This window comes from Silurus aristotelis, assembly GCF_946808225.1.
Source record: "Silurus aristotelis genome assembly, chromosome: 6".
Lineage (NCBI taxonomy): Eukaryota > Metazoa > Chordata > Actinopteri > Siluriformes > Siluridae > Silurus > Silurus aristotelis.
In genome coordinates this window covers 30047138-30062379 of record NC_139579.1, presented here as the reverse complement: position 1 = coordinate 30062379, position 15242 = coordinate 30047138, and the positions used below count along the sequence as shown (strand labels likewise).

Below are 15242 nucleotides of genomic sequence, written 5' to 3'. Positions count from 1 at the left end.
AAGATGCTTCCGCCATCATGCTTCACTTTTGGGATGGTTTGGGCAGGTGATGAGCGATGCCTGGTTTCCACCAGATAACGTTTAGAATCATGGTTTCATCAGACCAGAGAAGCTTGTTCCTCACAGTCAGAGTGTCCCTCAGTGGGATTCTATTGGTTTTGCACTAAGAGGAGGCTTCTGTCCAGCCATCCCAGATTGGCTGATGGCTGCAGTGATTGTCCTTCTGGAAATTTGAGCATTGTACATCCTGTTTGGAGATGGGACATGACGTTCCTGGTCACTTCTTCTCCAGTGAATGTTTAGTTTGGCACAAGCGACCAGCTCTTGAAGGAGTCCTGGTTGTGCCACACTTTTTCCATTTGAGAATTATGGAGGTCACTGTGCATTTGGGAATCTTCAGTGCACCAGATATTTTTTGTAGCCTTCCCAAGATCTGTGGCTCGTAAGAATCCTGTCTTTGAGCTTTACAGGGAGTCTATTTGACCTCATGGTTCGGATCTTGCTCTGATATCAAGGCCCAAACTTTTCCACCGGTAGACACCAGTCAAGGTGTAGAAACATCTCAGCAACAATCAAGAGAAATTCGAGGCACCGGAGCTCAATGTTGTTGTTGTTGTTGTGTTAAATCTGAATACTTATATACAGGATATTTGAGATTTTCATTTTATTTAAAAAAATACATTTCTAGAATTCTGTTTTCACAGTTCTGTTGTCATTATGGGGTACTGAGTGTAGATTAATGAGAAAATAAACATCAATTTGAACGATTGTAGTATCAGGCTGCAACAATAAAAAAAAAAAAGGAAGGGGTGTGAATACTTTCCGAATGCACTGTATATTGTATACACACCGCCTTTTATCTATTACATACTACATACATGTATTTCATATCTACACCTACTCATAATCCATTCAATTCTCTAAAGGCAATTGGCACGGTTGGAACCTGATGCACATTTTCCCTCGTTTGTGGCTGTTCAAGGCGTGTCCTTCAAGGCAACAACTGCAAATGAAAGTGTAGGTGATGGGAAAAATGCTCTATAACAATCAAGGTTTTCAGTTTTTCTTTCTGTTTAACTTTCAATGTATAGATATCATTTAGCCGCCTCTGTGTCTCACCTACGTGCTACCATAACCACTCGAGGCGGTTTCACTTTATTGTCGAATCTCGGATTTCCACACCATGTACTTAAGTTGAAGGACGTAATTTACTGAGACCGAAATGATTTAACCAGCTAAAAAGATATGACACCACAATTGAATGGTATTAACTGGATCCAGCATTTTAGATACAAATAGAAAGACACAGACAGACAGACATGCACAACACAGTGAAATTCTTTCTTTGCATATTCCAGTGATGTTAGGATTATGGGGTCGAAAGCACGGGTCCAGAGCGAGGGGTCAGCCATAAGGGTTTAGGGACTTGCTCAATGGGCCCAAACATGGCTGCTAGGCAAAACTGGAGCTTGAACCCCTGACCTCTTGATCAATAATCTAGAGTTTTAAACACTGAGATAGATAGATAGATAGATAGATAGATAGATAGATAGATAGATAGATAGATAGATAGATAGATAGATAGACAGACAGACAGACAGACAGACAGACAGACAGACATGTTGAATAGATAGATAGATAGATAGATAGATAGATAGATAGATAGATAGATAGATAGATAGATAGATAGACAGACAGACAGACAGACAGACAGACAGACAGACAGACAGGTTGAATAGATAGATAGATAGATAGATAGATAGATAGATAGATAGATAGATAGATAGATAGATAGATAGATAGATAGATAGATAGACAGACAGACAGACAGACAGACAGACAGACAGACAGACAGACAGACAGACAGACAGACATGTTGAATAGATAGATAGATAGATAGATAGATAGATAGATAGATAGATAGATAGATAGATAGATAGATAGATAGACAGACAGACAGACAGACAGACAGACAGACAGACAGACAGACAGACAGACAGACAGACAGACATGTTGAATAGATAGATAGCTAGATAGATAGATAGCTAGCTAGCTAGCTAGCTAGATAGATAGATAGATAGATAGATAGATAGATAGATAGATAGATAGATAGATAGATAGATAGATAGATAGATAGATAGATAGATAGATAGATAGATAGATAGGCAGACAGACAGACAGCCTCGTGAAGATTATGGACCTATGGATGATCATGGAGAAGTAGATGCCGAGTGTTTAAAGGCCCTGGCATGGAGAAGCTGATGCTGGATCTATGATGATCACAAATTGTTCTGTATTGTTGAAAGATTTATGACCAAACTTTTGATGTCACCCATATGAGGATGGGTTCCCCTTTGAGTCTGGTTCCTCTCAAGGTTTCTTCCTCATATCATCTAAGGGAGTTTTTCCTTGCCACTGTCGCCACGGCTGCTCATCAGGGACAAACGCACACCATTCACCTTCACTGTTATTTTCTGTAAAGCTGCTTTGAGACAATGTCTGTTGTGAAAAGCGCTATACAAATAAACTTGACTTGACTTGACTTGACAGACAGACAGGCAGACAGTCAGACTTCTATGCATGTACCTGCTGTCTCTTTTTTTTTATATCCAATGCTGTACTATTTGTCATCTCCCATCTGACCTGCTATCTATTTCCTTCTTCTCTTCTCATAAACTGCCTCTCTCCCTCGTTCTCTGTGAATCTATACCTCATGGTCTCTCTCACCCGTACCCTCTTTCTCCCCATACTCTCTCTCCATCTCCCAACTTGTTCACTCTATATATAACTCTCACAACCTGATGTCACGATCTCTTTCCCCACCACGTTCTTTTAATTCTCTAGCCATCTTTTTTTACCCTATAGTCTCTTTTTCTTACTTTTTTCTACTCTCCCATCTTTATATACATCTCCGCTACCCCATTCCCCCCCCATCATTCTCTTATCGCTCCTTTCTTCTCTCTCACTCACACTCTCCCTAGCAGTATGCCATATCTCCTGTGTGACAGGTTAATTGTGCCAACTGGTAGGCTTAAACAGTGTTCAATGTGACGGTTCGGGACGTCACGCGTTGGAGCTGACAGTCTTAATTGTGAGTTTTGTCCTCCTCATCATCACCACATTTCAAAATCTCTTTTCTTTTCCGCACCCATTCCCCGTCTCTCTCCCTCTCCCTGCCGTCCCGCGTGGAACGGCCCAGCGATTGGCTGCGTGTTTGGATGCGCGATATAACGTTCGCGGGCCTTGATGAAGGGGGCAGATGCCTTTGTGGTCTTATCATTAGAACACAATGGCCGTGTTGTCATCAACCTTGCCATCTCCTATTGAAAAGGCATGATTGTGTGTCGGGTCTCTCTCTCTCTCGCTCGCCTACCCCACTCCACCCCGTGCTGAATAGAAGCAATTTTCCAAGAGCTATGAAATCACGTAATGGCTCCCGAAAAACGCCGCGGCTCCGCCATTATTTAAGTGGAAGTCGTACACAATGTGTGTTTTGCGGGCTGAGCAGTACGGAGAAAAAGCATGAGCAAAGGCCACACTATTCAGCCTCTCTTTGCCCACATCTAATAATAACCCATTTCATGCATTAAAATGAGAATGCTGTGGGTACTCTCTCTCTCTCTCTCTCTCTCTCTCGCTCTCTCTCTCGCTTTCTGTGTTGACACATTGCTGTTGTGCTTTTTGGAAGAAGAAAAAAAATCTGCTGCAATTCAATTCACGCGTTTCAATTCCCCCTATTTTGCGTGGAGAGCGAGAGCGCGGCTTTTCCGCGTGTGGTGCAGAAAGGTGAAGTGCAGGGATTTAAACTAAAAGAGAAACAAAAGCGTGCGAGCCGCGGCCTCTCTTCTATCCGCCCGGGAATAGATAGAAACTTCTGACACCGGTTAAATGCGCTGAAGATCGCTGAAACTGAAACATTTTAAATAATATATATTTTACTGCTACGATCACCTGAGAGCCGATTATAAAGGAACGAAGAATAAAACAATGAAACGAACTCAGATGGAAAATTTACTCGATGTCTGATTTCACGTAGAATTACTGTTTTTTTCTCCAAATAAATGCTCTCACCATTGTGCAATCATATAAAAATATGTGCAATACCGCATTTTACTCATTTACTTCTGTATTTTTCTGTGCAATAACACTTTTTTTACCCTTTATTTTTTATTTAATATGCAACTGGAAGCTTCCGTCACTGAAACAAATTCCTTGTGCAAACATATTTAGCAATAAAGCTCTCTCCGTTTCTGATACGCTAATACACATCTCATTATGATAATGTTCTACATAAAAATGTGAAAGCGTTTAATAAACATTTTGTAATTGCGTGTATTAATACACCCCCCTTCCATGATCCGTGAGCGACACAGGAGCATCTTGGCGGCAGGGATTTAAATATTTAACAACGTTTGTGAGATACTGTAAAGGGTCACTATATTGCCAAAAGTTTGCGGACACCTGCTCATAGGTATGATTTGTGCGTTTTGAGCATCCAGTTACGCATTTAGTCCCAATTTGCTCTTCTAATTCCCTCCACTCTTTTGGGAGGATGTTCCACTAGATTTTGGAGTGTGCTTGTGGACATTTGTGTTTATCGGCCACAAGGGTGTTAGTAAAGTCAGGTAGTGATGTAGGTGAGAAGGTGAGGAGACCTGGGGTGCAGTCAGCGTTCATGTTTATCCCAAAGGCGTTCAGTAGGGATGAGATCAGAGCTTTATAGCAGGCCACTCAAGATCTTCTTATTCAAACCACATAAAGCAGATCTTCACAAAAGCATTGCATTGCTGGAACCGGCTTGGGTTTCTAAGTTAAATTGAACTCAAAATACCACACCCAAAGACGTCCTATACGATTGCGTGCCTCCAACTTTGTAGGAACAGTTTGAAGAAGAACCACTTATAACAGGAAAGATCAGGTGTCCCGATACCTTGGAGATTCGAGACTTGGTAAATAAGATTTGACTATGTAAATTCTTAATCATAGACACCTCTAGAAACCCAATATCAATATCATCAATATCATATCAAAGTGACCCAGGTGGTTCTCTAGTCAGTCACAGAACCACAGCGACATCCATAACCTTCTGTTCAATTTATTTTAATGGCATTTGGAGGACGCCATTATATCTTTTTCATTGATGTCATTTCTTTAACTGAGCATTTGAGAGTTAAGAACCTTGCTGAAGACCCCTGCAGTGCCGGCTTGATGGTGCTTGGATTCGAGCTACGGATTTCTTGATCAACGTCTTTTCATTAAAACCTAGGGCCAGTAAGTCTCTATATGGCATGGCACCAGACCGTAAAATACAGTACTCATTAATCATGCCAATACCACACGGTACTGAAATTGATACTACTGTTTTTCTCCTCAGATTGCGCTGCGATTTTAGCCATGATGTGGTCGTCAAATTAGGGAATCTTAAAAGATTCCTATAATCTAAAATCTGTAGTCTTTGATCGAGAGCTTGACAGGTTCCCCGACAGCCGATGAATAAATTCCAGCAGTGTTTCAGACTCTTTCCTGCAGTGTGACTTGTACTATGACGAGCTTCAATCCGAGAACCAATAGGAGCGCCGAACCCAACGATGTGACAACTTCAAACCACCTCGGGGGAAAAAAAATGCCGAAACTAAACCTTAAGTTCGCTCTGTAATATTTATAGTTTAATTGCTCCACACGTCCTCTCTCTATACACATTTTTTATTTTTTTTTTTGGCAAGATTAACGCTACAGATTGTATTTGGTTGCTGTTAGCTACCATGAGTGAGGGTCTGAAAGTGTCACGCAGCGATGGCGTAAAACTTCGGACGAGTCTTTATCTCGTGGGCGTCAGTTTCAGTTTGTCGGACATCTTGAAATTATGACAACTGAGATCCTACGGTGTGACATGAGGATCAGGTTCGTACAGTCTGACAAGAGACAATTGCAAATAACTATAAAAAAAAATAGCAGAAAATAACAACCCCCTCAACACAGGTTTGAAGGCTAACCAACTACTGCTCATGCTGCATCACAGGGCAATGTAACATACTCCTAGGAAAGCGTTATCTACCCTCTTCTACCTACATGATCTCACCGACTTGCAGGATAAAACCGCTGAGTGGACATATCCCTATTCTTCTACCTATTCTTTGGATACCAATGTCTTTCCTCCGACATGTACTTAGGTAAAAAGTCATTTCCACTACCTGTTTTAGTGTCACGCTGGTAACTGACCTCACATTATATTGATATAAAATTATTAAAAATGTTGTTCTCTAATAAATGTATCCTGAACATCGACCATATAGAACACAAGATGATGATAATCAGGTGATCAGGAAAGTCTCTGTTTTTAGTCATGTTTACATCACTGACTCCCTCTGTCTCATCTACGTTAACCCCAGACTTCTTATTACCTTCTGCACTGCTTATTGTGAGCTTTATAAACTAGTCTACATCTGTGGTGTGTGAGAGACAGGAAATGATACACCAGTGGACTGAAAAAGCTGCGCAATGACAAGAAACAGGTTGATATTCTGAAAAACGGCGCAATGAGAAGAAATAAATAATGATCATGTCACCAAATAGATAAAGTCTGAATTGAAAATGTTGGACAGGGGTCACCAACCTCTTTGAAACTGAGAGCTACTTCTTGGGTACCGATTAATGTAAAGGGCTACCGGTTTGATACACACTTCTGAAATAACAAATTTGCTCAATTTATCTTTTATCATATGTTATTATTAATATTAAATGATATTCATCTATGTGAAGACACTGATCATGTTAATGATTTCTCACAATAAATATCAACAATGATTTAACAAAGTAGGGTACAGCTATTTTTAGAAAAAGGCCCGCGGGCGACTCATGTGGTCCCTGCGGGCACCATGTTGGTGACCCCTGATGTAGGAAGTAGAAAGTACAGATATGAGTGTATCAAATGTAACGAGTGAAAGTAAAATCAGTATGAAGTACAGTAACTATGAACCAAATCTGGTTCCTTTTTTAAAGTTTGGATCCTCATGTCATCTCAGGGAGTTTTTCCTTCCCACATTTACCGCCGGTTCAATCACCAGGGACAAACGTACAATTACGAGGAACAAACTTTTATTGCCGCTTGAACTTTCTAAAGCTGTTTTGAGACAATGTGCATTGTTCCAACTGCACTACAAAAATAAAATACATTAAAATGAATTGAGTCACCTATTGACCTGTAGGTAAGCGTAATGAATTTACTGTATGCGATGGACTAAGATCGAGTCGCCCTCTTATATATCATCAATAGGGTGTGAACTCCTCTTTGGGCTTCTAATGATCCAGATTCATGGAAAATTTTGATTGTGATGAAAATCTAACAGAAAATATTGATAGAATGATGTTAATGAGTCAAACACTGATTGATGTCTAATCAAATTCCAAAACCTTCTTTTCAACTACTTCAAAAGAAATTCCTCAAATCAGGTCACGTGTGTTGTGGCGAGTTCCAGTCTGGAGTCATCATTTATTCCTCTCTAAATGTTCTGCTTGCTGTTGAACTGATGCTGAACTGTATGTTGGTGATCAGTAGATACATCGAGCGCCAATCAGAACGAGTTTAAAACAGAGCGTGTGCTCGATCCTGATTGGTGGCTCGTTGCGGTTACGATTTTATCCTCATAAATAAACCGATTTCGAAAAACCTAGTTGAGCTAAAAGTGAGATATTTAAAATGTAGTGAAAGTAAAAAGTCTATACTTCGGTAAAGTACAGATACGTGAAAAAAGCTACTTAAATACAGTAACGAATTCCATTTACTTCCTTCCTGTCCACCGCTGTACGATTGTGCATGAAGCACATGCGGCTGGAGAAGTCAAGCGTTCCAGTACTTTTGAACTGACAACGTATGTATTGTGCAGCATTAAAAAACTGTAGACCTATTATTAATATGCAAATGAACTGCTCTATAACCCCCCCCCCTTCCCAGCACACGTGTGTTCAAACATAAGACATAATTACACACATTCAAATTCCGTTATGCATTAGGACTTTTCCTTTACTAAATATAGGTCTGAGTTTTGTGTAGGCTGAAACGTGTGTGTCACCGAGACGTGCCTGAACGACGCCCACAGGAGTGCACTAGACATGAAGCGCGCTGGTCAAATAAAAGCGCAAGAGCTTTCACGTTTGGTCTGCTGCAGCACTCCTTACTGTTTAATTATTTACTGCGTAATGATGCCTGTACAGTCATTCACATTATCCCTGCTTGTGTGTGTGTGTGTGTGTGTGTGTGTGTGTGTGTGTGTGTGTGTGTGTGTGTGTGTGTGTGTGTGTGCTTCCAGCCGAAGCACTCCTCAAAATAGGCCTCCTTTGGTAAAAGATTATTATTTAGATGTGAATTATTTAGTCATGAAATAAACTGAATTAGCGTTGTTTAAAGAAAAGGACGGGAAGCAAACCTCTTTCAAAGTCGTGCAGCTTCTGTAAGGCCTCATCTCTCTCCTGCTTCAGCTGCTTACACTGAAAGAACAGCAGCACAAACGAGTAAACAAACAGATTCATGTGAACATCAGTTTATAGGCCACATGAAGCATATGGTGTTGAAAATCTTGCAGCAGAGCTCAATAGAAATTAAAATCAATACTAAAGCAAATGTTAACAACTAAAACATTTGAAAAGTTATTTGGTATTAAAGATTTTGAAGAAGTGAAGTACGTGTGTGAGAAGTCAGTCTACGTTCTGATGTGAGAAAAGTGATGCAGAAGTGGGCGGAGTCAGCATATGCTTTAGAGTGAGATAAGTGATGCAGAAGTGGGCGAAGTCAGCGTATGCTTTAGAGTGAGATGAGTGATGCAGAAGTGGGCGAAGTCAGCGTATGCTTTAGAGTGAGGAGTGATGCAGAAGTGGGTGGAGTCAGCGTATGCTTTAGAGTGAGGAGTGATGCAGAAGTGGGTGGAGTCAGCGTATGCTTTAGAGTGAGATGAGTGATGCAGAAGTGGGCGAAGTCAGCGTATGCTTTAGAGTGAGGAGTGATGCAAAATTGGGTGGAGTCAGCGTATGCTTTGGAGTGAGATGAGTGATGTAGAAGTGGGCGGAGTCAGCATATGCTTTAGAGTGAGATGAGTGATGCAGAAGTGGGCGGAGTCAGCGTATGCTTTGGAGTGAGATGAGTGATGCAGAAGTGGGCGGAGTCAGCATATGCTTTAGAGTGAGATGAGTGATGCAGAAGTGGGCGGAGTCAGCGTATGCTTTAGAGTGAGAAGTGATGCAGAAGTGGGCGGTGTCAGCGTATGCTTTGGAGTGAGATAAGTGATGCAGAAGTGGGCGGAGTCAGCATATGCTTTAGAGTGAGATGAGTGATGCAGAAGTGGGCGGAGTCAGCGTATGCTTTAGAGTGAGGAGTGATGCAGAAGTGGGTGGAGTCAGTGTATGCTTTAGAGTGGGGAGTGATGCTGAAGTGGGTGGAGTCGGCGTATGCTTTAGAGTGGGGAGTGATGCAGAAGTGGGTGGAGTCAGTGTATGCTTTAGAGTGAGGAGTGATGCAGAAGTGGGTGGAGTCGGCGTATGCTTAAGACTGTTATTGCAAGCTATAATTTAGCTGAATATAAAATTCTGGAGCTGAACAAATAAAAACAGACACAGAGTTACCCATGTTACATACTGCAGAAAGAGAAAAGGGTGAGATCACTACACCAGTCTAGAGAGAAAAAGAAAAGGGGAGGGAGAAAAAAAAAGCTTCATTGCGAATAAAGCGCCTGATGAAAAGAGAGCTCTCTTTTCTCACACACAAGTCTTAATTAAACAAGGAATTCGTTCTATTATCAACTATTATAATTGCACACAATCCAGGATTCAGCTTGAACCTGGTCCCGTGTTAATATTTGCCTGAAGATGTTTAAGGTCACCCCAAAGCCCAGCATCGACATCAGAGCGAGGGGGTGTGATGAGAAGGAGACCCACACTCACCTCTTGTCTGGTTTTCTCGTGCTCGTTGCGCAGGCCTTCATAATGCCGGATTGCTGAGGAGAAACAGGGAGTCCAGTAAGCCATCTTTCCCAAAACTGATCATCACACATTCAGCTAATAAAACACAGGCAAACCCGCAGCCTCGTGCGTCAGGAAACCAGCTTTTTCATTCTATGTGTAAGTAAAGAAGGATAATGAGGAAATTCCGAGTTCTCGTTCGGATCTGAATCGTTCTGTCTGGGGCCAAAAAAAACCCACGACACACTAATGCGAGTGTCATCGAGTTACGCAGGAACACTGCATGACTCTGCGTCTAATACTGAACTTCCTTCATTTAACTGTTGGACAGTTTCCACAGGAACACAGAAGAATCAAAATTTTTTACTGCCGTTTTTATTTCAAATGTAATTGTTTATTCAGAAAAAGAGGACATAGGAAAATCCTCATTGGAAACTCTTAATCATGAAGACGATGCAGAGGAAGTAAAAAAAAAAAAAAACAGGAATACTGTTGATTATATAAAATAGAAAAATTGCTGTGGAACCAGGACCTATCCCAGGAACCCAGGTATGAGAATACACCATAGGTGAGTTGCTCATCCTTCACAGGACATTATTCAGTCAGCGGTAGTTTAAAGTAACCAATCATCTTTCGTTCTTGGATATTCCGAGGAAAATGAGAACCTTGGAGGAACTTGGGAAGAACATGAACATCCCCCCATTAAGGATATTTGGTGCAACATTTTGTTGTAAACCATTTTGCACAGGAAGTCAGACTCAAATATAATTTGAATATCTCAAATATGTACTGCATACAGTAAAATAAAGAAATAAAAACATTAGTGAACCATTTACTATTCTTTCACCGCACAGGAACTCGTTTAATCCCACACCATCTCAAGACTGGTCTACTGAAGGTACTTAGGTCCTAGAAGGTCTGCCTCTGAGTTTCAGTGTCTGGAACCTTTGCAGAAAGCAGCCACATGCCTTGTTTTCAACCTTCCGAGGTTCTCAGGTCCTCATTGCTACGCTCCTACCACTGGCTTCCTGTAGCTGCTACATCAGATTTAAAGCACCAATGCTCCTGTACGAAGCCATGAAGAAACCTGCACCCCTCCCCCTGCATTGCACAATATACCCTCTATTATCTAGCACTGCTCCACTGATCCCTTCATCCTCTACCACTTCACCAAGCTCCTTTCATCATCTACCACTGTTCCACTGATCCCTCTATCCTCTACCACTTCACCAAACTCCCTCAATCATCTAGCAATGCTCCACTGATCCCTCTATTCTCTACCACTTTATCAAGCTCCTTTCATCATCTACCACTGTTCCACTGATCCCTCCTTCATCTACCACTTTACCAAGCTCATTCCATCATCTACCACTGTTCCACTGATCCCTCCATCCTCTAATACTACTCCATGCTCCCTCATGCTTTACCACTGTTCCACTGATCCCTCAATCCTCTACCACTTTACCAAACTCCCTCAATCATCTAGCAATGCTCCACTGATCCCTCCATCCTCTACCACTTCACCAAACTCCCTCAATCATCTAGCAATGCTCCACTGATCCCTCTACCCTCTACCATTTTACAAGCTCATTCCATCATCTACCACTGTTCCACTGATCCCTCCATCCTCCATCACTATTCCATGCTTCCTCATCCTCTACCACTGTTCCACTGATCCCTCCATCCTCTACCACTACTCCATGCTCCCTCATCCTCTACCACTGTTTCACTGATCCCTCCATCCTCTACCACTACTCCATGCTCCCTCCATCCGCTACCACTACTCCATGCTCCCTCCATCCTCTACCACTGCTCTATGCTCCCTCCATCCTCTACCACTGCTCCATGCTCCCTCCATCCTCTACCACTACTCCATGCTCCCTCCATCCTCTACCACTACTCCATGCTCCCTCCATCCTCTACCACTGTTCCACTGATCCCTCCATCCTCTACCACTACTCTATGCTCCCTCCATCCTCTACCACTACTCCATGCTCCCTCCATCCTCTACCACTCCTTCATGCTCCCTCCATCCTCTACCACTACTCCATGCTCCCTCCATCCTCTACCACTCCTTCATGCTCCCTCCATCCTCCACCACTACTCCATGCTCCCTCCATCCTCTACCACTACTCCATGCTCCCTCCATCCTCTACCACTGTTCCACTGATCCCTCCATCCTCTACCACTACTCTATGCTCCCTCCATCCTCTACCACTACTCCATGCTCCCTCCATCCTCTACCACTCCTTCATGCTCCCTCCATCCTCTACCACTACTCCATGCTCCCTCCATCCTCTACCACTCCTTCATGCTCCCTCCATCCTCTACCACTGCTCTATGCTCCCTCCATCCTATACCACTTGTTTTAATCTACATTCCTGTCTGTGCACTCCTGAATCCCGCACAATCCCCCGCAGCAGTTAAGTGACCAAATAAGATAGCCTGAGGCAGAACATTTAGATCATATCTCTAAAAGATTATTGTAGGTGAATGTCGTAATTCCAGACAAGCACGATCCCGTGTGAAAGCGGGCGGAGTTCAGGTTTGGCTCGGATGAAACCCCGCAGACATGCTGGTCACTTTGGGATAAATGTGAAAACACTAGGTATTGCAGAATACCCATAATTCCACACAGGTATATTGAGTAATAAACTATATCAGTACTTCTATACCTTTATTTGTTTTATGAAATGTTCACTGTCTATCTAATGGAATATTTATTGACAGACAGATTTTATAGTACAATATCTTTTCAGGTAGAAGACCCTAAATTCCTCCCAAAGGTGTTTAATAGGGTTGAGGTCAGAGCTCTATAGGAGGAGATCTTCCACTCCAATACATGTAAAGCGTTTATTCATCGAGCTGGCTTTGTTCTGCTAGCGCAAGTGAAATGAAAAATCACCTCATAATGTTGGGATATAAAAAAAAATGTCCAAAAGATGATTAAAAAGCACATATTTAAAAAGTGACACCAACTGCACAGCTTCTGCATCTCTGCTGGACAGGTGATTGATTCTGCTCACTTGGAAACAGGCTTCCGCTCCTTCTAATAAAGAGTGGGCCAGAAATGTGTTACAACTGTTGAGTCTAATAATAAAAAAAACCCATAGGACTGAATTTGTTGCAGCCTTTTATGCATTTAATGGTTTACTTCGATGCTGATTTTGTTTGTGATTTTATATATATATATTAATATATATTGAAATATATTTTAGTGGTGCAACGGATCACAAAACTCACGGCTCAGATCACATTATGGTTTTTGAGCGAGGGTTGTTGCCATTATTGTTCAAATAGCAGGCAACAAAAGTGAGTACACCCTAAGTGATAACAGCTGTAGGTCATGTAACCGTGTAAAGCCACATGTCCTATTCATCATGTTCATGTTTTTGTCTGCTTGACAGAACCATATAAATTTGTGTAATTTGTATTTGAGCAGTTAAAATTTGGTGCTTTGAGGACAATTCTCTCATACTGACCACTGGATGTTCAACACGCACCTCATGGTAAAGAGACTCTGAGGATTTGCGAATTAGAATTGTTGAATAAGAAGATCAGCATCACCCTGAAACTGTTACAGTACAGTGTTCAGGGTCATACAGAGGTTTTCCATAACGGGTTCCACTCGGAATAGACCTCACAATGGTCCATCAAAGAAGTCAAGTCCTCGTGCTGTGCGTCAGGTGCAGAAGCTGCTTCAAAAAACAGACGCATAAATGCTGTAGCATTGCTTTAGAGGTTGCAGAAGCTGAAGAGCTGCTTGTCAGTGCTCAGACCGTACGCCAAACACTGCAACAAGTCGGTTTTTCAAGGCTGTTGTTCCTAGAAGGTTCTGAAGCCTCTTCTGAAGCTGCTCACAAGAAAACCCACAAACAGTTTGCTGTACACAACCTGTCCAAGAGCATGTATTACTGTAACCATGTCCTGTGGTCTGATGAGATTAAGATAAACTTGTTTGGTTCTGATGATATCCAGCATGTGAGGAGAACCAAGAAAACTGTGTCTTTCCTACAGTCATGCATGGTGGTGGCAGCATCATGGTCTGAGGCTGCATGAGTGCTGCTGGTATACACACACACACACACACACACATACACACACACACACACACACACACACACACACACACACTATTTTAAGGTTGAACCTTTGGTTTGAAGGTTTTGCAGGAAGCCAAACGTATGGAAAATCTGGTATTATTAAAATAATGATTAAATATTAAAGATAGTGTATAATCTGAGTCTGAATTTAAACAGAATTCAAATATAAATAGAAGTAGAATTGTGTGACACTGAGCTTGTAATCTGCTTTATACAGAAAGATAGATGTCTGGACAGTTTCCAGTCTTTACATTTTGCAACCCTTCTCATGTCTCCTGAAGCATATGATCACTTCACTGGATCCAAAATAGATCATCAATTCATGTCAAAATAACAAATACTAAGAGATTCGTGCCAAAGTTCAAGCAAATTTTTTATACATTATATGACTAAATGTTGTGTACCTCAGACCTTCTCACTGATCATATCACATTCCAGAGCAATTCCTGTCTTGTGATTCGTAATCATTCATCTACAAGAGCATTACTGACTTCAGGTACTAATGTGCAAATGAGGAGTTTTGGGCTTCAGTCAACCCAATGTTATTCAAAAAAATCATCGCAAAGGTTTTTAGTGAGGTTAAAGTCAGGGTTTTGTGCAGGACACTGGAGTTCTTTACTCAATACACAACCTTAAAATGCCATGTAAATCTTTATCTTCAAGCAGCTGGATTTGAGCCCAGAAACACCATCATGCTGGGACAAGTCTGGGTCTCTTAGTTCCAGTGAAGGGAAATTGTAATGCTAAAGAATCGTTACTTTCCAGCATCTATAAGCAACAAACTTTGCTCTAAACTTCTACATTCTAGAAAACAACTTTATAACCACTTCACCTCTGTAAAGCTGCTTTATGACAATTGATTGATAAAAGAACAAAACAAAGACGACTGAATTGAACTGATTTCGATTGATGTCCGATCTATTCTTCCGAAGTCTATGAACAGACGACATGATAATGGATTTAATGAAATGTGGATCGTCGGTTTTGGACATGGCACACACTTTGCACATTGGCATTGAAGCCAAATAAATAAATTCATTAAGCAATTTCAATAAATAAATCATAAAAAAAAAGAGGGTTGTACAAAAAGCCGAGAGATTCGCATAAATAAGAAAAGAAGCAAAATATAGAAATGCTCGCCAACTCATGCGATGTGTAGGGAAGTCACATAGATCCTTCCATCAAACTTTA

At 41.5% G+C, this 15242-nt stretch overlaps 1 protein-coding gene across 2 annotated transcripts in view; it reads right to left on the bottom strand.

Annotated features, from left to right (window-relative positions):
* The window catches only part of shtn1 (shootin 1), a gene marked incomplete at its 5' end in the record, with an annotated part of 54268 nt that overhangs the window by 37061 nt on the left and 1965 nt on the right, over positions 1–15242 (bottom strand). For both annotated transcript variants that reach the window (XR_014534103.1, XM_083544703.1), the window contains 2 exons: positions 8424–8484; positions 9931–9983. Coding sequence is in view for 1 of the 2 variants with exons in the window: in XM_083544703.1 (XP_083400829.1) it covers positions 8424–8484; positions 9931–9983 (114 nt within the window). The remainder of the gene's footprint in view (positions 1–8423; positions 8485–9930; positions 9984–15242) is intronic.